Raw genomic sequence first — 21926 nt, forward strand, 5'->3', positions numbered from 1 at the left:
CATCCATAGCTTTTTCTAACTACAGAGGTGCTGAAAACAGCCTGCAGTGTGGCTATTAAATCAAAGCCCAGTTCAAACTGTCTTTTCTTAATGGAGCAGGATTAATCTGTCCTGCCTCACGTTCTCAAAGCACCTTATTACCCTACATGCTTTATATATGTCACTACCTGCATCTCTTAATTATTAATGTGATTGACAGAAACAGAATCTGGCCTTAAATAAAAGATATTAAATTAGGAGGTGCTAATTCCAAACCATCCTTTCTGGAATAGAGGTGCCAATGCAAGATGCACACTGCCCCAGGATTTTGAAAAGTGCAAATACCAGCTCACTCCACTTTGGAATCTCTCTTTATCAGACAAAGGGCCTCCCAGAACCAAAGTTCTCACCATATTTCAGTATCTTTCTTGAGAAAGGTAAATGGGCTTGGTAAGACACAGGGACAAGCCAAAAGAAAAGAAAATAAAAGCCAGTTTTATTCAGAGAAAATGGTAAATTTTTGATGAAAAGGCTTACAGTGTTACCTTATAAATAAATGTAAGTGCTAAGTTTTCTCAGCTCACGGGACTAGGCAAGAGCTTGTCAGCAACACAAAAAATACCAGCTGATCCTAACAGAGCAAACTTTTGCAGCACCTCAGACATTCAGTAAGAACACTGTTCACCACTGAATTTAGTTAAATATGCACAATTTTATTTATTGAAGAGATTAGGACAAAAACATTAAACCAAATACATGACAAAGCACCAGAGGCAGTAAAACCCCACCATGCACATCACCAATCTTTCCTCCTATAAGGTACTTATAAAATAAAAAAAAAGTCCTTCTTGACACAGCACCATCTTCAGAGTGTAAAAACATTACTCCTTTATATTCTTAGTTACCAAAATAGAACCAAGGCAGGTCAGCTGCAGCTAGCTTTGTCTCTTGATAAAGAACTGTGAAACATCCTCTTGAGAGTGGGACCATAACTTTCCTGCAAGGCAGGCAAATAGCATCCATACGTCAAATGCCAAGTAGCTGTACGCACATGCCACATACTATAATTAAGCACAAATTCAAGTAACATTTACATACTACAGAGTCCACATGTACCTACCCAAAAAACATGACCACTTCACAAAACGTATACAGGCAGTAATATCAGAACAACTGAGGTACTGGAAACACAAATATTTATGCCAAGAGATTTCAATATCATACAGCAATATAAAAGCAGTAATAAAAACATTTGCCAGTCTAAATCAAATAAAGCTATCTAGAAAAAAAAAAAAACAAAGAAGCTAAATAAAAAGTTTTTTAGGGACAGAAATACCTGAACAGAAAAGAAGTGTGTTAACTACAGCATGTAACATGTCATCCCAAGTCAACCCGTAATTGAAGTACTGGCTTAATACATCACTACTGTGACATTTTCTTCAATAAATAGAATAAGTCTTGACAATACAAAAGGTGCATATTACTGTGTATGTTTCAAGAGGAATATCTGTAATATAAATGTTCAGCTTATTAATACCCTCTTATTTCTTAGTCTGGACATAAACAAAAATGAAAATTGAACAATTCTTTTCCCAAGTTTAAAGGAATTCAAAGAAAAAAACCCACAATACTCTTCCTCAATAATAAAGAGCCCTCTATTTACACACGGGCTAGTCAGTAAAGAAGAGATTGCTTCTCAGATGAAGACACCGTTAAGGGCTTTTTGCCCTCGCAAGTCATATACGTGCAGCATGGCAGATATGGAAGCCAGTATCTCATATCTTTAAAAAAAATTATACAGTTTTATTCTTTTCTTTTTTTCTCCCCTATTATAGCAGTAATGCAGTTGAAAGTTCGAGTTATAATAGCTTCCTGCAACAAACCATTTGACACAAAACAGAACAGCCTGTTAAATGACAGTTACTTCCCCTTAAGGGAACAACGCATTAAAATGTCATTTCCTGACAAGAATATTAAGTAGTTTATTTAGAAGAAATTACTCCAAAATACCTATCAAGAGACATGAACTGAAATTTTGCTTTTTTTAGCACCCACTTTTCATGTCCATCTTTGTGCACCTAATTTTTTTTTCTTGTATTAATCCCATTAATTATTAGACATCTGATTAAAAAAGTTAGCCAATTGTATTTTCCCTGAATAATGGCTGAAGTTAAATATCTAACAGTGCGATGCCAAGATGTGAGCTGAGGCAAAAAAGTTTCTATTTGTTGTGAGTTACCACTGTTTTTAATGGAACAGAAACAGGAGTGATACAGCTGCACCAGAATTGGCATGTGCAGTCTCCTTGGCTCCAAAAAGGTGAAGCTACAATTGCTCCATGCTGCCTTTTCTCCTCCAAATCAATCTAACCTGATAGCAAGCTCCCCCCGCCCCCCCAATCTGTCCCCATGCTACATTTGTTATATTAGCTCCTTGTGGAGGTTCCTTCTCGATCTGAGGACCTCTGAGTGTCTTTTGCTACCAAGCTAGGCTGATGCAGGATGTGATTGAACGCGGTCAGGAAGGGCTCCTTCATGTGTCCATCTCCAGGTCGTGTACCTTCTGAACACCAGTCTTTGTGCTCAGTTAAAGAATGGGTCCAAGTCTTCTTCCATGTTGACATCAGGCACCAGCTGATCTGATACTTCCTTAGCACCATATCCTGAATTCGATACATTAAAATCTGTAGAAAACCATGGATGGTCCAGAATTTCCTGTGAAGTCAGCCTTTCTGATGGCTCTCGACGCAGTATGCTACGTATGAGGCATTTTGCCTTAGGGGATAGAGTTTCTGGAATGTTAAACTGCCCACGACGGATCTTGCTGAAGAGGGAACTAGGCTCAATGTCATGGAAAGGATAGCGTCCAACGAGCATGGTATAAAGCATGACACCTAGACTCCATACGTCCGCTGCTTTGCCAGAGTAGCTGCCATTTGTGTTCAAGATCTCTGGACTCACATAGGCTGGGCATCCATGCTTATCAGAAAGAGAGTCATCATTTCCTCTTAAAATATAAGCATCTTCTAGGCTTTCCAATTTCACTCTAGTCCTGTGGAAGGGGAAAAAAAGAAAACACAACACTATCAAGGGAAGCAAACAGCAAACACCAATTCTGGCTGTTGCAATTACATGGTTATAATAGTCATACTCTACAAAATCTGACAACTGCAGAAGTGCATCAGTTTAAAATCCCACTCACAGCAGTTGTTACAGACAAATTGGTATCATCTCTTCCATATTGGTTAGAGATCCTAGACACATATAGAGAATACTGCCAGACTTACAGCTACAAGATTTCAAATAGAGTCATGTCCAGTAAACTCATTAATAAGCTTATCTCTCAAAAAGAGAAAAGGAACGACCATAGTCATGCTTTTGATTAATTTTACATAGCCATGATTCCCAAAAGGGGACATAAACCTTAGGACCTCTTCTGAGCTGGATGTACTCTAACCTACCCATGTAGGATTCATGCCCAAATACAAACCCAGTCCTAACTACACAAGGTTATTTCGACACCTTCATGCTAGTGAAGTCACTCTGTACACCTATAATTCCACAAGGTTTAACAGTAATAAAATGGACACTTTGACTTAAATGATCCCTCTGACCAACCACCATTTTCCTTTACCCCAGCAATTTTAAGAGAAAATAAGAAAGAACACTTTTAAAATATTTCAGTCTTCCCAAAGTGTATTTTGGGCAAAGGGAGATCAGGTGAGTTGAAGGCCATGATTAACAGCAAGCTTATCTACCCAGCTGAGCCAGAGGAGCTCCTCGCACTGGAATGAACAGAGAAGCTGGCAAAGGACTTGCAGAGATGACAGGAATGCCTTATCTAGATTGCAAACTCCTGCTGCCTGCAAAGCACTGTGAACTTGTGACTGTGCTGCAGTAATTATCTCTGCAAGAGGATTTTCTTACCTTATGGATATCACACAGGAGCAGAAAAAATGATGCAGAGCTGCTTGTCATAGCACTAGATGAACATAATCCGTCTTTCTTTTCTCACTGCTAGGCTTTGTATCTATATTTAAAGATCTGTCCCTGTTGGAGGCATCCAAAGGATTACCAAGAACCCTTTAGACTATTTCCCAGCAAAGGGTGGTTTTGAGAACAGAGTCACTACAACGCAACAGGGCTTGTCCAGGGCCTTGGGATGGCACAGTGACCTAGCAGTAGTGTAGATTTTCTCTCAACAATCTGGGGTCATAACTCAACTTTGAGTATTAGTGCCCTCCTCCCTCAACCCCACAGACCTGTTACCATCATTTTTAGCCCTGTGACACAGCCTTGCTCTCATACCACAGACATTCACAGGAAGGGACTGGACTTCATCCCAGAAGGCACAACTTGCGTCTCTTGACTAAACCACGTCATTTAACAGGCATTAAAATAGACAAGGAGAGCCTTGTTTCTTTAATGTTTACTGAAGACAACACTGATTGAGCTTGAGCTGCAAAAGACATCTGGGCCAGCTTTGGCTTAGACTTACTTCCAGGGGAGCTCAGCCCTATCTTTTTTGAACCAACAGAAGAGCATTTTACTCCATGGAGTTACTCCAGAGGCAACTGTGCCATAAACTTTCATGACACTTGGACCTTTTCAACAGCTGAATACTTTTACTAGCAGAGGTGAAAGCCCCTCTGGCAACATGCCGCAGATGAGGAAGTCATAAATACAGAATTCCGAATACCTGGCTCCCGAGCACAGTGTGTCAGGGCAGCTCCTTCTCTCCTGAAACAGGCCAGTGTTTGCTCCTGCAGTTCAGCGCTGATGGGCACTGCTCACCACACCTGCTTCCTCATTAATTACCACTGCCATCCTAACAGTACTTCTGGCCATGGACAGCCCCTTCATTAGTACTTGAACAATACTTTACAGCAGCAATGTGCCACACAGGAAGTGGGCTGCAAGGAAAAACTTAACTACAATTACCAAGACCACAGAAATTCCCCTCTGTACACAAAGCAGAGGGTCCACAACAGGAGAATTACTTGAGGAGAGTCCTTTCACAGTGCTCAGCTTTGACACATTCCTGCACCTGCACAGCGTAGGAAGAGGAGCAAGAGAAACGCCCAGAGGAAAAAAAACATGCCAAAGAGGGCAGAGAACAGAGAAGAGGAAATGAAAGGGAAGGCAGGGACATGAGTTGTGGTTCCATTTGCATTGCCCACCTCAGTTTTTCCATAGAAAAGCATGTGTAGCAATAAAACAGTGGGGCCAGATATTCAAACATGCATTAAGTCACTGAACTGCCAGACAGGAAAGCATCGACTCACTCCTGCTAACTAACAGAAGCAGAACACACACACAGGGAATGGGGCAGAGCAGGCTATTTATAAACAACTTCCAGGAGGGAATTCACCCCCACACACACTTGCCTGCCATCCCAGTGTCAACACAGGGAAATGTTGTTTACTTTCCTATCCTATTTTACATTTCTGGGAGTTGCCAAAGACTTTAGAAAAACAGTTCAATAAGAAGCTTTTATATTACATAAAATTATTGGCATTCCCTAATCTCTCATTTCCTTCAACGGACACGGTACAAAACCACAGAGAATTGACAGCAAGGTGTGTCAAAACCTCTTATTTTTTTCCAAGAGAATAAATAATTTCTTGATAATAAAACAGAGACAGCACATAAAAGACATATCCCCATCTTGCTTTCCTTGCAAGGTGCTGCAGCCTCCACATGAAACAGGGGGTTTTGTTTAAGCAAGCAAATGGAACAACAGCTGGCCCTTATCTGCCTGCTCCTCTGTAAGCTGCAGGCAAATGAAAACACTCAGGCCAGGTTTTTCATCCTGCTGAGCTGACAGGCTTTGAGGAAACAAAAGGTCCCAAATTAAACAAAAACACAACCTTCAGTCCTCTTCCTCCTGGTCAGCCCCCGAACCCTCAGCCAGAAACTCCCTTGTGTGCAAGGTGCAAGTGGTGAAATGGCTCCTCTGCAAGCAGGCAGTGCTCCTGCAGCACCGGGCATGCATCTCCTGGGCAGACTGCATCCCCTGAGCACACTGCCAGCTGCATGACCTCAGCACCCCTTTCTCCTCTCCCAGGTAATCCGGGTGCTGCCGGTTTCATTTGTAAAGTCTGGTGTCTTTGCAGTAGATGACAACACAGGGTTCCCATCCCTCCGTCCAGCAAGGAGAGCCCAGGAGGACGGGAAGGGCAGTGTGACCTCACACAGTCATTAACAGAAAGAGCTCACAGGGGGTTCTGCCAGCACCCCTCACCTCCAGCCAGCACTGGGGCCGGGCAGACCCACTGCAGCCCATTTGCAGTGATTTCACCCACCCAGCCCCACAGATGGAACACAGTCTGTGCAGCACTACCACTGGGTGCTGCACAGGGGTGTGTACACAGCAACTCTCCATCCCCTTTTAATAGTCATTTCACATCTTTTCAGGCTACCAAAAAGCAGCAGCCTGGCTCAGAAGCTGCTATTTCCCCGTTCACAGCACCCCCCCATCTCTGCAAGAAACAGCTTCCAGTTCTGCTGGTCTTTCCTTACTCTCCATTTCAAGCATTGGCTAAAAGAGGTCTGTTTTCTGCAGACCAGTGAGGTTTTAGGGTTTGGTTTTTGGAGGGGAAAGCAGGCAGGGAGTATGGAGGGGAATGGGAAAAAGGGGAGTCAAAGTCTAAATACAGAGAAATGCAGAGACATGCTGAATGAGAAGCAGTCTCTCTCCCCCACACACCTCTCTCAGAAATCACTGAAATCAAATAGCCATGAACAGGAATAAAAGCCAACAACAACAAACAGACCCTGAAAACTACAAGTCAATTCTGAGAACACAGAATCTCCATGGAAAAGGGTGGGGAGTGCATCTAACTGCAGATTAACTGGACATTTGTTAAGGCAAATAACAGAAAAAAACAAACATGAAGGTGTGAAATCACAATCAACTCTGAAGTGCCTGCCATCACAGAAAAGAAAAAGGACAAATAAAAATAGTTCTCTAAAAACCTCTCATTCTCTAAATAATTAACGCACATCAGTCCCCACAAGAGAAAAAGGATCCTCAGAGAGGATCCCCACAACAGAAAAAAGTTTTCCAAAAGCACCAGCATTTGAGCTTGACAAACAGTTGCAACAAAATTAATCCCCAAAGTTCAAATGTAAACTATTGCCACAGCCGGATGAGAATCACTTTGTACAGATACTGTAGGGCAACAAAGACTTTTGCCAATGCTTACGTAATTACAGTACATAATTTCAAGTTTTAATACAGACCCTGAATAAGCACTTGGAAAAAGAGCATTATGCATCTATCAGATCATTGATAAAACACTGCATTAGTTTAATGCATTAAAAAAAAAAAATACAACCGTGAATCATGGCTATTTAAAAAGGGGAAGCTATTCTGCCTATGAATGCTTTCCCATTACTGGTGAATGAAACCACAGAAGTGCAATCAGAGGGCAGCAGCAGCACTCGGACGGGAAATGCGTCTTTGTCCCCATAGAAACCGTCAGGGAAATCCATGAAAAACAATACCACTCTGAGTTTCTTATCAATATGCCATTCATTACTTGACTGCATTCAGACTTTGCTCTTCAGTAATGTAACAAAACATAATCAATTAAACATCTTCCAGAAGATTCTCCAATGCAACCTTCGGAGCACTCACCTCTGCCTTTGTTGCACAATCCCACACTTTCTTCCAACAGATTCACATTATTCTTCCCTGCACAACTTTGGGACTACCAGTAAATTGCTATTCTGCCTTTTGACACTGAAATCAGGATGTAAGAATCCAACATTCACACTTGCTCTCCAAAAGCAAACAATTTCCATACCAAAATCAGTTGAATTATTCAGAGGGCTCTAAACTCATAAGGCAGGAGGAAAAAAAAAAACTTTAACATTTAAAGCAGAGAAAAGAACTGATAGTCTGAGTGTTTCAGAAGAAAATATCTTCACTGCAGTGAATAAGCAGTCACTAGAAAAGGAGCCTGCACCCGAATCAATGAAAGCAGTTGCTTCTAGTCTGTCCACAACGCATGAGAAATAGTACCTGAGCAACAGCTGAGCCAACCTTCCAATTTTGGGAAAACTAACTGCAGACCAGGCCCACATTTTTGCACAGCAACATTCCCCATATTACAACCAAAACAGCTGCTTTTGGAAGACACTGAAGGAGCCATCCTGCTACAGACACTCCAGATACACCATCCAATTGTTACTTAGGCTGGGTAAAATTAAAAGGTCCAGATTTACAGATTCTATGCATCAGACTCTGGAGATCAGGAAACAAACATCATTGCCATCTAAATTACCATTTTTTTAAATACAATTGCAGGTAAATATAAAATGGCAATTCCTAAAGGTGCTTCACAATATTCCTGCAACAGTAAAAAGCTAAAAGCACCCAAGCAATGTCATCTCATATTTCACTATTATTCTGAGACCAGGAAAGCCTTTCCCTAGGTAGAGACATTCAAGCCCTTGACTGCCCAGTGGACTAGGGATTGCTCCTAGGTGGCCAATAATTTACAGGTCATTTAATTGAGGTCAGTTGCCCACACCTCATCATAAAGATGAGAAGAGCATGCATGCAATTAGAGTTACAAGGAGGCAAAAAAAAAAAAAAAAAAAAACAAAAACAAAAAAAAAAAAACAACCAAAAAAGGAAACTCAACACTGCAAGCAGTTTTCTTTTGCTAATCGATTTTCTTTTTTTTTTTTTTTTAACCAAGGGAATCTCTCCTAAATAATGCAGAAGTAGGCATTCTTCATCAGGGAGCCAGGAGACAGGAAAGGCAGTAATGAAACCCCAGGCAGATGATTTGCAGCTTTGGTGAAAAGACTCCTCCTGAACTCACAGCTACCCAATCTCCTTGGGGGCAGAGAGGCACACAGGAGCAGGGGAAAATGTTATGCCATCAATTTAAATCCTGCTCCTTTCACCAATAGATCCCTTTCCAATTTGTAACAGTACAGAGCAAGGGTGCTCACCACACAACATCCTACACAATTTCAGAGAAGGAAAAAAACAATCTCTGCACAAAGGCTGCTAGACAGTTTCTTGCATAATGAAACAGGCTCAAGGATATGTTTCAAAAGAAAACTGGGACTTTCAGGCAGCAGAGGTTTACAGGATGAACCTTGTTCCTAAGGGAAGGTTCCTTCACTCATACTTCCGCACAATAAGGAAGCCTCTAAAAATTACATCTCCCCCACCCTTCCTCTGCAGGGATGCTAACAGCACAGTCGGCCCTGACATGCAGTACCCAGCAACTTAGAGCTTTTAACTTGTTTTAAGCTGGTCTGGGCTTTTTCCCTACAGAATTCCACTTACAAATGCTCTGACTCACCTCCAGGAAGGACTGGTGCCCCAAAGACCTCAGTTTTACAACACTCAAATAGGATTGCTGGGAACAGCTTGTCCTGTATGCCATATACTTAGTTTCTTCCATGCCCTTATTGCCTAAATACAAAACATGCTCCCCAGACAGCTGGTAGGTAGTGATGCATGTGTTTGGGCGCAGGCTGTGAAATCCACTGCAGACCCTTCCACAGAGGAGCTCAGTTACAATACCCTGAGCAATCCATTTTTTATAAGAATCTGGCTCAGGGCAGCTACTTCACCACCTAACTTTTATCTTGTTAGATTACATTGAAGATCAGAGTTTTAAAAGGCTGTGCTGTCAACCATATGCTGTGTTTCTCATCATTTCTAGGTCTTTTGATACAATGCATGATGAAGCTCCATAGGGAAAGAAGAGCACAATATTTTTAACATAACTGCATGTTGTGAAAACAGCCCTGCACTTTCTGAGCCTACAACAGGTGTTCAACATCTCTAAGGCCATGCCATTATTTCACAACCTTACTGAAAACCTTTTGCTTAGATGCCTGCAATCCTGTCTCCAAGCAATACACATCTGCTAAAAAAGCAGGTGCTCAAGACTAAATAAGCCCCAGGTTGCCTCCTCTTTACAATCTCCACCTTTCCTCTCCCCCCGAAGCCTGAAGTAATCTCCCAGTGTGATAATAAGGACATTTAAAAGAGAAGGCAGCAGAAGAATTTCACTCTGAGAATCCACTGTGCTGTGGCTAGTTGGGCTCCTTTTCTCACTCACCCCTAGCACAGACATCCAGATACCCTCAGTCTCCACTCATAATTCAACACGGACCATTTTGCAGCAAGTCTATGGATTGAGGTTTTCAAGTCTTCTAAAGACCGAGCTATTGAACTGAATTAGAGATGTCCTAAGACACGTCTAACTCCCAGGGACTACAAAGCTCCTTTTGTCAGAGACATCAATCCCATGATGGGCATCTTCGGAGAGGCACCACTCATGACTGGCTTGACAACCAACACATACCACAGCATCCTGCCTGAACAGGGAGAGTGAAGAAGACAAGGCCCTACTATGAACCACAGACAGTCCAGGGGTAAAACTTCCTGCAAACTCCACTGCTGGGTACAGCAGTAAAGGCTCTTGACACCCCTGGTCTCACTGAAAGGCCTCGAGCTGACTCAAGGTCCTTTTGAGTTCCAGTCATCATCCCAGGGCCAGACAGCAGCCAAAGCTTCCCTGGCTTTTGCATTAATTTATAACCTTTGGCACAGCAATTAACCTGTATGACTATCTATGCCCTCGGGGGAGATCTATGCACTTCACAGGGTGCCCGTGATGTTCACCACCTGCACACAGCCTCCCTCTTCCCTCCCGCTGGGAAGGGCACCAAACACTAAGCAAATTCAGTGCTGCTCCCAGGAACAGGGTGAGAGAACAGAGACTTAGCAACCAAACCACATGAAGGCAAAGGGTGCACAAACCCTTCTGTGAAAAACAGTTGTGCAACCACTTCATCTTCTACCTTAAGCTTCACAGCAGATTTGCTGTCCATTAAGAAATTCTCCTTCCTCCCATATTCTAAGAATAATAATTTCTGGTTTGAAATCTGACCTGTGAGTCTGCACTATTGGAGAACTTGTCCTCTTTGGTCCTGTGGCCCCATTCAGGGTAGAGCAAAGTACTTAAATGACAAAATGGATGAAGACTGGTTTTATTTCTAAATCTTGGGTATTTTAAGAGCACTCCCACTTTGTTTGATTTTCTTCCACTTTAGGACTTCCTTTCTAGGACTTGGGGAAAGCATTAACTTACATGTGCTCTATGGAATTGTAAGGGTAACTGCAAATGAAAACACATTGATGAAAAAGTTGCTGACCACATTATTATCTGATTATAATGCTGGGGAGAAAAGCTTACTACTAACTAGAAGAAAATGAAAGGTCTACATGCAAAATGCTTGGTATATGCATTTGTACTATTTTGTGGGATCAGGTTTGTATCATGAGGATTGCAAACAGCATAACTACGTCATGTTAAACCATCACCAACTAAAAGCTGAGAAATTAAAGGGGAAAAAATATTCTAAGAGCAGCAAGTAAATACGTTATGCTAACACAGGCTTTCTAAATTAGCGTATTGTACTGGCTGCATTCCCCTGGCATAGAGCAAAAAGTGTCAAATCCTGTTTATTTTTATTGAATCCCACCTGCCTCATATTTACTCAAAGAATAGAGGAAAATTACAATATCTAAATACCAAAATTATTTTAATTTTCCCTTCAACAAGTATGATGAATGTACAAGGTCTTTAAGCTTCAAATATTACGACAGCTAATATTTTAATATAATTAAAGGCTTAAAAATACACTAAAGAAATTAATGATTCCCTGACAGCAGGAATGTTCTTGTATTAAGCAAACCATTGAAACAACCAACACAGAAATGCTTCATTTAATTCTGAGATCTTTCAGATGGCTTTTTCTCAAAGCATCTGCTATGTATCAGACTGATGAACTGCTTTATTAGCTATATACTGTGTATAGCACTATTTTTAGCACAACCCAAAAAAACCTGCCTGTTCTGCATCATTATGGGACACCAGCTAGGAGAAGGGCACAGTTGTTCTGCCCAAGGGCCTACTATGAGGACAGGCTGTACATGGAAAACAGTAAATACCATGATACAAACAGATAAAATACTCAAAAGGAAGAGCCTCACAACATCAATACCAACCTGGCTTCATACTCGGGACAAAAAATATTTAACAACACGTATGGAAGCAGAAAGCATACAAAAACACAGGTTTTATCATAGGTCATTCACTGTTTCGGACTCAAGTTTCATTCTGAGATGCAAGGACACAGTTTTGAAGTGTTCAAGTATCTTAGAGGTACTTTAGAAAGTCCGTTGAGACTCAGCATGGCAAGTCAGTGTTGTTTTCCATATTTTCATCGTTCTGGAAGCCACTACAATAATTCAAAAGATCTGCTGCTGCTGCTTGCTAACCCAGTTTTACAAAACATTTCCAGCCATGCTGTAATGTCTTAGAACTTCTGCTTCATCAAAATTAGCTGCAGGTTTATGGAGTTTAACTCTGAAACTTGAATACTACAAGACTGGCTATTTCCCTTACAGTTTACAAAGGGATCTACAGAGAACTCCCCTAAAAAAACATAACTACACTAACAAACCCCATGTAGCAACAGCACATCTTTTATATGGAATGCAATTTACCCTATCTTCATACTTCCTACAGTTCAGGATTTAAAGAGACTATAAATTACCTTGAAGCATAAACAAATTGTTTCTGTTTGTTTCCACAGTGGAATTCTGAGTTTCATTTTAAGTGCTAATGTACTCACACACATACAATAGTGTAAGACATGATCAGAGTCTGTCATGGATTTAGCACACTAAGAGAACACCCCTACTACAATCAGGACCCCTACAAAATGCTGAGTGCTACCAGCCTACAACAGCACTTTATTCCACCTTCTTACCTCCCAGTTCATTAGAAATATGCCAAGGCACTGTGATTTCCAACATCCAAATAACACACATTTTTAGTGGAGACATCATGTGGAAGCAAAGAGCACTCATGGTGCTGCTAGATCAGGAGCCCAAATCTTTAAAAATTTCAGCTGTAATTTACATAATGGGAATGAGGTAGAAGAATTTCAACACTGTGCACCCACCTGCAAAACTTCAGGAGCTCTGTTTTTCTACTGAACTACCAGGATCTCATTAGGATCAATGAAAGATTATGTACTAAGAAATGCTTTAAAAATTATTTTCTTTTTTAAACAAATGGAACTACTTCCATATAACCTTCACATTCCCTCTGTCTCTTCCAGTCTGGCAGCTCTCAGCTAACATCAGACAAGCATCTTACTAAAAATAAAATATAAAAGCACCAAGTTTTCCATTCATGTGCTGTCTGCATGCTGGATTTCACATCTTTTCTTCTACCAAAATTAAAGCCCATGAGGGTCTTCAGGAAGAGGAAGTTCCAAAGCTGTAGGTACTTTAAATGAACTACAGAAAAATAGCCTTGAAGAAATAGGAAAAGGACTGCTAAGAAAGAGCTCCACTGAAGAGCAGGTGACACACAGCAGCAGAGTTCACATACATTTCTCAAAACATCGTTTTTATCTCTTCTCACCCTTTTTGGTTCATTATGAGCACCAGAGAGCAAGGGATGGTGCAGCACCCATCTGCCAGACACGGCTGCTGACAGCAGCTCCTCCAGGACTGCTCAGCACACAGGCATCCTCAGCAGCAGCCTCAGACACATGGGAGCTCAGAGGGGTGCAGGCAACACACCAACACCTCTGTGAACTCAGGAAGACCAGGAAGATTTTTCATTTCTAAATATAGCAGGAGATTGAAAGTGATGACTGATTACAGTATGATGATCAGAGGATGTGAAAAAAGGCAGTCACTGCTGTTTGGTTCTATTTCTATCTCACATTATTTCATCTCTGTTTATTTAGCAGAGAAAGGATGACAATACCTTCCTACTTACAAAGCAACATTACATCCAGAAGAAAACCACATTATGATTATCTTAAAAATAACCAGCAAGTCCTATTTGACCTTTAAAGTGAATTATTGTATAATTAGAAGACAATACCCAAAACTGAGTAACAGTGTCATTTTGCAGACAGCAGCTAAGTTAAAAACATTCATAAAAGCCAACACTGCTATTACAGTACACACCACTTTTCTTGGGTGGCTGAAGGATTTGGCCCTGTGCCTCCTATGCTGCATTCAGTTCCTAGTAAGCAGCAGGGTAGGAGTTCAACAGCATTCAGCACAGGCCTACGTCTGCTCCCACGGCACTGTTCTGAGCTCATGCTGCCTTCCCTTGAAGGAGCTCTTCCAAGTTCTGTTCTTCATGCAAAACCACACATGTTTACATATACCCCCAGGAAAAAAATCCACTTTAATATTAGGACGTTATCAGCTACAAGAGCGAACAATCCCTTGCTCAACTATTTTGCACAAGTTTCCTTCTTATCAGCATCAGAGGTTCTACAATGCTGCTTAGTTATTAAACTGGGCGTAAAATTTGTGGAAGGGCATTTTACATCTACCTGCCCTGCATTTCTTTATGAATGGACATTAAGCTTGTTTAATTTTATGATTTTTTTATTTAAAAAAAAAGGAATCAGACCTTGGGGCTGCAGTAGAAAAATGCTTTGCAGACAATCATCTGAACTGAATTAAGAAGTGAAAATATATATTATTTTCAGTCTGTAAACAGATTAAAAGGAGAAGCCTATTTTGCAGAACTCAGCTTGCAAAAAAATAAAAGTAGAGAATATTTAAATGGGATAGGTTGTAATCTTTATGATGTCATTTTTATTTTAAGACAATGAACTTTTCTTTCCTGAATGAATTGTGTATTAGTTTTTTTCTAATTTTTAGATCACCAGCTTCATGAGCCTGTGGAGAACTTAAAGAGAATTTGGCTGTTGCTTGCAATTCCCTCAAACATAATTGCTTTGCACTGGTTATTTTTAACAAAGCTCTCCAGAACATCCATTTCAATCTGCAGCAGTTTGAATAAGTTTTCAGGCAATTTTTAGTCTTCAATTAAAAAGGTAAAACATCTCCCCATTCTCTACTAAAACCAGAAGAAGCACAAAGACAGCCTCTGCTCCTGCTTAGATGTTTGGAGTTTTTTTTAATGGTCATCTTCCAGTTTAATCACTCTGTGAAACCCTGACATTATTCTGACAGTATTTATTGCTCTGATACCTTATGTGGCAGTTGCAAATAAATTCATCATTCAAGACGAAGAAGACTGGTAAACACAAGGAAAGAGACAGGAAATTTCCACAGGTACCACAGCTACTGGTCCACATCAGAAAGAGCACTTCAACAATATACTCTGAGCACCCAGTGCTATTTCTTTCCCTGCCTTCCCATACTCCTTCCCCAAAGGAAGATATTACTTAATAAAATAGGGAGAAGATATTACTTAATAAAACCAAAACAGTATTTCCCCAAGTACTACAGCAGCTGATTGTACAAACAAGCACCCCCAGTGCAAGGCAGTTTTAGTCTTAGTACAATTAGTGACCACATAATACTCTTACAAGCAGCCTCCAGACCCTCCCAGCATAGAAAACAAGATGTTCTCAGAACAGTCCAACAGAAAACACTTGACTGCTCTTCCTCTTTACACCTCCTCACTGGAACGAGTCATTTCAGTCCCCAGTCCTCTTTAACATCCTCTTTTAACACTAGCAGCCTTTATGACAGTGCAGCTCTTACACCAGACACCCTTTCAGAGCTTTCCTGCAGAAGGTATCTCCCCAATAGGAATGAGAAAACTGCATCTGGAGATGCAGAGGCCAAGGCCTGATGCAAACAGCTCTCTATACTTGCTTTACCCCAAAACCTTAGCCAGAAGGTAAAATGGCACATCCATCCCACAAGCAGGTTGCAGAGGAAAATAAAGTGTACTACAAACAAAGGCTACAGTATCCTGCAACTCCGACTACCTGATCTCAGGCAGCCCCAGCCATAATGAGGGAGACTTACCTTTCTTCATCCTTGAAAATAAACTTTCGCAGCTTGAGATCTCGCAGTACCAGTCCACCATCATGGCAGTGTGCAACAGCGGAAGCTATTTGATAGAAGAGTTTGGCTGCCTCCTCTTCTTTAAGCTTCTTGCAGGTACGAACAAACGAATGCATGTCCCCATAGCTCCTTTCAAAGAACACATACGCTTTTGTCTCCCCAAGAATTATTTCAGTAATTTGGTTGATATTTTTATGCGCAGGCAGACAAAAACATGGTGCTAATAACTCCTGGTAGCAGCCAATATCAAACACCTGCAGGAACAATGACAGTAAAGCCAGGGTTAGCATCATGAAGGACAGTGAAGTCATGGTACATCTGATTCTGCTAACAAAACCATCCCTAAGTACAATTGATGTCACCGCTGAGAGCTGCACCAATGTAAACAGGATGCCACAAACTCACAGCACTAAGGACACAACAGAGCAGACTGTACAACCCCACACAGAAGACACATAAGCTTGACAGGAAAGGCTAGTCTTCAAAACTGGTAGCAAGCAGAGTTACAATAGCTAACACATGATCAAATCTAGAATGCAATCTCAATTAAGCTGTGAAGCCTAGTGATGTATAAGGGCAGTATTCAGAAAGAAGCGTGTTTCTTTTCTATTTTCCATCCAAATAAACTCATAAAAAATACAGCCAGTAGCTTTGTATTGAGAGAAGCTGTCACATTAAATCCACCCTGATACACATGCTTGGCTCTTTTGATTTTATTAACCCATTAAAGCCTTAAGGATTTCCAAGCTTAAAGTATCATCTATTGCTATTCCTATTTACTTCCTGCCTTTCTTTCATCTCTGAAAAACAGCAAAGTCACTTTCACTTTCCAAGTCTCAGTTCCACAATGGCTGTTTATAAGATCAGAAGGACAACCCGGGAAATAGCTCTGCCTGTTGGAGCACAGACAAACACCCTTCAAAAGGCAAAGACAAAACCACCCTGAACTCTCTGCATTTCAATCAAGTGCTCCATTAAAAGCAAAGTGTCCCTTTACTACTAAGTATGTTATCACTGATCTTATGAATGAGCTGTAAGAACTTAAAAAGCTGCTGGGAAACCCAAATATAAAAAGTTACTATAATCTAGTGATGACGAATGAATCAGTATTTGAGTCAATTGAGAAAAGACCACATTACAAGAAAATGAAAGACTTCATTGAGAATAACAGAAGTCAGTGTGCTAAAAGAGACTGAGCAAAGTATTGATAGGAGTGATTTTTATTTTTAATTATACTTAGTGAAGAGGACTGCAAAGCAAGTATTAGTACTTCCACCAGCTTAAAAACTCGATTAATATGTAACTTGCTCATAAGTGTTTTGTTACCTTATTAAAAAAATTTAAGGTAGTCATGTGTCCTTCAAACTAAATATAAAAATGAAGAACTGGTCTAGTTCTCTAACCACTGTTTTAAACTGCAATTGTTTTTTTCCTTTCTGTATTCTAGCATTTGTGTTCTGATAGTGGGTATTTGCACCCTCTCTGAGAAGCAAATATTTTCCTGTTTTCTCTAAAGCTTTAAAAACCTTTAAAAATTGAGTGAGAAAGATACAGTTCAATCAAAATTTACCTGATGCTTCAAAACCTGCATCATTTAATGCTTCAGAGCACAATCCTAATAAACTCCTTCCACAAAAGAAGACCCAAATCCCAAGAAACTGGGACACCCCCTCCTCACAGACCTCCTCTTCCCATCACCCGCTACCTGCACTGCCTTACCCTGGCATAGGGAAAAACAACCTTAAAGGCAGACTGCCAAACAGACTGAGCACATTTTACGGGGGGAGGATTAGCACCGAGGCATTCTGGTGACATGGTGCACCAGGGAAGCAGAACCAGGGCGGGGAGGGGGTGTTGCTAAAATCCCTGGTGTGCAATTCATTCCAGAGGAGAATTCATTGACATTTGGATCTCAAAACTCACAACTACTACGTTGTAAGTGAATGGCTCGTCTACAAAGCAGCTGCTATAAAATAAAATTTAAGCAGGAAAATTCATGCAGCTCAAACCCTCATGTGAAAAAAATATCTTTCCAGAATTCTCTCCTAAACCAGATTATCATAATGTAAATTAGTTACATTTTGTGGTTCTCAGACTATGTTAAATAAGTAGCTCAGTGCTGTGTTTGAACGGGAGTAGATAGGAAGCACTATCATACTGCTACAGTGTCAAATACCTTCTATAAAGGGCTTCTTTGTATCCCAGTTTTTAAGATCCTTGGCCTCAATTCAGCAAATGTCCAATAAACTGCAGTTTGATTTAGGTCTCGCTGGGAATTAGAAGTGAGAAGTTACCATTGTTTGGATGCCACAGAGCCTTGAAGCAAATAACGGCATCTGTACAGTCGCTGGGTGCAGCCAAATGAATCTTGAGAATCATCAGTATGTGTCTGTTATCCAACCCAGCGTTTCTGCAAGCAATCTCTAAGAGCATCTTCAGTAAGATACCAGAGAGCACCTCTCTTTGCTGGAAGGCTACTTGACAAATACTGTTGTGATACTGCAGGCATATTAAAGCACACATTAAATTAAGCCGAGTTCAGGACTGACAACTGCATACTCAGAAACTAGCAAGCCAGGCTAAGATCGTATTTTTGCAGCACAGCTAGCAGTGCCTTGCACATATGGAAAAACTGATACTCTTCAAATGTCAGGATCAGCTCAAAAACATACAGCTTAAATGGAAGGGAAAAAAAATAACGGCCCAGTCTTTGTGAGCTGCAGTTATACTGTTCATACTGTTATCAACAGTGCCTTAATCCTGCAAACCAAACAGGAAACAAAGAAGCGCATAGCCCCCCGCTTTACTACTTGCTATGCAAGTTCACCTAGAATTTCATGCAGAGCAGCAGCTTTGTGAGATCTGTTTGTTTCATGAAAAGATGCCAATGTCCTAGAGTGCAGCACTGTACTACTGCATCAAGCTGGGCTTTCATTCTCCAAATTCTCATGTTCTGTTTCAGTTTAGTAACAAAGCATCCAGTTCAGCATGCAATATTAGTTCTTCGCAAAACCATGGGCCTTTTTTCCCTTAAATAATCACATGAAGACCTAGGCTGCCTTAACATCAGGTTTTATAACTCAATCAGTAGGCATATTTAAATTGCCCTCTGAACTCCAATCTTCACAAACAGAAAGGAGGAGCGATTATTTTCTCTGCTACAGTCTAGTCCATAACTTTTTATGAATCAAGTATGAGAAAGTATGAAACAGTCAGCAACACTATTATTAATTCCTGGAATACTAGTAAGCTATAATGCATCTACTTTTCCATCTAGAAATTTGCCAAATGGCATAATTCCGTGTTTTGGGAATAATACAAACACTGCAGCATGTGCTGCAAGGTTGCAATTTGCTATGTAGTTATAAAAACTACTACTGGGTACTGCTTCCATTTGCTGGACATAAGTCTGTCTCACCACAGACAATAAAGAATCACAATTTGGGAACAAAGGATAATATTCCCTCAGCTCAAAAAGAGAAAAACACCCCTCCACAGATGTGCACGCATGCGGATTTCTTTTTCCCACAGCTCACCTTTTAATAGTAGGAGCAAACTGGGAGGAGGCAGAGAAAAGCCGGTAGGCTACAAAGAGTGGGACAGCTATTCTGTCTGCACTTCTAAAAACCGTAGGTGTGCAGGTTTTATTCTTGCTCAGTTGGGCAGTGGGGGAGGATGCTGTTTGCAAACAACCTCCACCGTGAGGGAGCTCAGGCTGATTAATTAGATGTGCTTCTTCTCTTTTCTAAATCACTTTTAAGAAAAAGCTGATGGCAATCTACCCCCAGACCCCCAGCTTCTCCGTCCTCTTCCGTACCCCCAACGCACAGAATTGGGGGCAGTAAAAAATCGAGGAAGTCAGCAGGTCCCAACACCTTAAAATTAGCTGGGGATTCCCTACTCCATCTTGAAAAGTGAGTGTGCGGAAGATGAGGCTTTCTCCTGGTCTGAACTCACGTTAAAACCTACGGCTCTTTCCAGAACAATATCCCCCTGCCAATAGAAGGCAGACCTGGCTCCGGGCCACCGCTATAACGTGGCCATTGTCTGGAGAGAGGGAAAAGTTACAGGATTCGCCTATAATCCTGTCTCCCTGCCTTTTGTTTCTCCGCTATTCAATAAATGAGGTACACGGCCATGCTCGCCCTCCTGCAAGACACGGGAAACCCAGGCGCGACAGGGGAGAACCGGGGGAGGGGGAGAACAAGGAGAGGCATTACCTTGCAAACCAGCTCTTCGCCGCTGTGCAGATGTACGGCTCGGAAAACGTGGTCTCCCTCGAGAGGCTCCAACAATAAGTATTTCCCGATGCAAGAAACGCAATGCGACAAGTTCGGGGTCTCCGGCGGGCTCGGCGAGCCTAGATTCGGGCTAAAACTCTGGCTTGGCTCGATGGACCGTATGGACGAGAGCTCTTCAAAATCCTGGGTTTTATTCCGCGGTCTCCCATATCGTGCTATCGTGATAGGGGTTGACCTTTGTATGTTCATGAGTATGGAGAAGACCAGCCGAGACGCTGCACCGGAGCCCTGGCGTGGAGCGCGGTCCCTCGCCCGTCCAGCTGCGGCTGCCTTTGTGTGGCGGGGGGGGCGGGAGCGGGAGCGCGGCGGCGGCGGGCGACCAGCCTCAGCGCCGCGTCCTGGGCACAGGGAGAGAGCGCTCAGCCCGCGGCCCTTTGTTCCCGCCGCCGGCCGGGCGCGCAGCGGCGCGGAGCAGCGCGGCGGCGGGGCAGCGGCGCCCGGAGCCGGGGAGCCGAGGAGCGGCGGCGGCGCGGCCGGGGCTGGGCTGGGCGGCCGCCGCTCCCGCGGGGCGCGCAGCGCGGGCGGCAACAAAAGGTCGGTAACGCGGTGTGCGCAGCGGGACCGTCCTTCCGCTCCCCTACGGCCCGGCAGCGCCGCGCTGCCGCGGCTCGGCTGTAGATGGCGCGGGAGCCTCGCCGCTAGCGCCCGGGGCGCTCCGAGAATGCCCCGCGAAACAGCGAGGGAGCATTTAACTTGGGCCGACAAAGGAGCGGGACCGCGGCGGGCGATCGGGGGAGCCGCACCGGCACCAGGGGAGCGCGGCGGAGCGCGGGGCAGCCCGCACCGCTCCGCGCTGGCGGAAAGGAACGGGCTGTCGTCGTCGCGACAGAACAAAAAGTGCAACCAGAGAATAGAGAGCGCTCCCACGCTCCCCCCTGCACAGCGGATTTGTGAGTGGGGACTCGCTGCCTTCGCCGCGTTTAATGGAGTTCACGCACAAAGAAAACAAAAACCGGCGCGGCGAGAAGGGGCCGAGTTCTTACCGCAGGGGCTGGGAGGGCGATAAGCGCAAGGCCATAAGGGGCAATTAACTAGGATCGCTTAAAAAAATAAATGCGGAGAGCAAATTCTGTTTGACGATTTTTTTTTTTTCTCTTGGGGACAGAACACGGGGAGGAGAGGGAAGCCGCGCCGCTCCCCTCCACCGAGGCACCGTCTCCCCCCCGCTGTATCAGTAACTACTTACGTGGCGGGGACGCTGGCTGCCTCCGTGCTCGCTGCCGGCCGCCGCACGCCCGCACGGTGCCCAGCGCGCAGCCCGACTGCCCCACCGCCGCCGCCCGCCCCGGCCCGGCCCGGCCCGGCCCCGCCGCGCCCCGCCCCGGCCGCCCCGCCCCGGCCCGCCCCGCAGCCTCCCCCCGCGCCGGCCGCGCTCGGGGTAAACAAGGTGAGCCGTCCTTCCGCAGCGCTGCCGAGGCGCTGGGGGCTCGGGGGCGGCCCGCCGGCTCGGGAACCCGGGGGTGTGCTAGTGTATTCCGATGTGTCCCGGTGTGTCCACCAGCGTGAGCAGCACTGTGCAGCGGTGGGATGCTGCTGGCCGCGGCTCTCCCGCTGACAGAGCTCCGGCAGGTCCAGCCTCTCCGAGGATTGCCCTTGCGGCTAGGGGCGAGATGTTGGTATTAATTTTAATACCGAATAAAATAATAACAATAGTAATGGTAGTGGCTTAAGCTGCCCTAAAAGCAGAGTCCGCTCCGCTGCCGGGCGCGGGGGATGATGCGGTATCTCATGTGCTGG

General features: G+C 43.4%; 1 protein-coding gene across 1 annotated transcript; it reads right to left on the reverse strand.

The window, feature by feature from the left end:
- Positions 1 to 671: 671 nt before the first annotated feature.
- TRIB2 (tribbles pseudokinase 2) lies at positions 672 to 21453 on the reverse strand. Its single transcript, XM_021525384.4, has 4 exons — positions 21376 to 21453; positions 20109 to 20527; positions 15850 to 16142; positions 672 to 3030 (listed from the first exon to the last, which is right to left on the reverse strand). The coding sequence occupies exons 2-4, from the start codon at positions 20376 to 20378 to the stop codon at positions 2562 to 2564; spliced, it is 1032 nt and encodes a 343-aa protein (XP_021381059.1). The 5' UTR covers positions 20379 to 20527; positions 21376 to 21453; the 3' UTR covers positions 672 to 2561.
- Positions 21454 to 21926: the final 473 nt, after the last annotated feature.

Source organism: Lonchura striata, chromosome 3 (genome assembly GCF_050655825.1).
Source record: "Lonchura striata isolate lonStrDom1 chromosome 3, ASM5065582v1, whole genome shotgun sequence".
Lineage (NCBI taxonomy): Eukaryota > Metazoa > Chordata > Aves > Passeriformes > Estrildidae > Lonchura > Lonchura striata.

Coding starts and splice junctions, on each gene's coding strand:
- TRIB2 (XM_021525384.4), bottom strand. CDS start 20,378: ATGAACATACAAAGGTCAACCCCTATCACGATAGCACGATATGGGAGA. Junction 16,143..20,108: donor GCGAAGAGCTGGTTTGCAAG/GTAATGCCTCTC, acceptor TTGTTCCTGCAG/GTGTTTGATATTGGCTGCTA. Junction 3,031..15,849: donor ATTTTCAAGGATGAAGAAAG/GTAAGTCTCCCT, acceptor CCCCTTCCACAG/GACTAGAGTGAAATTGGAAA.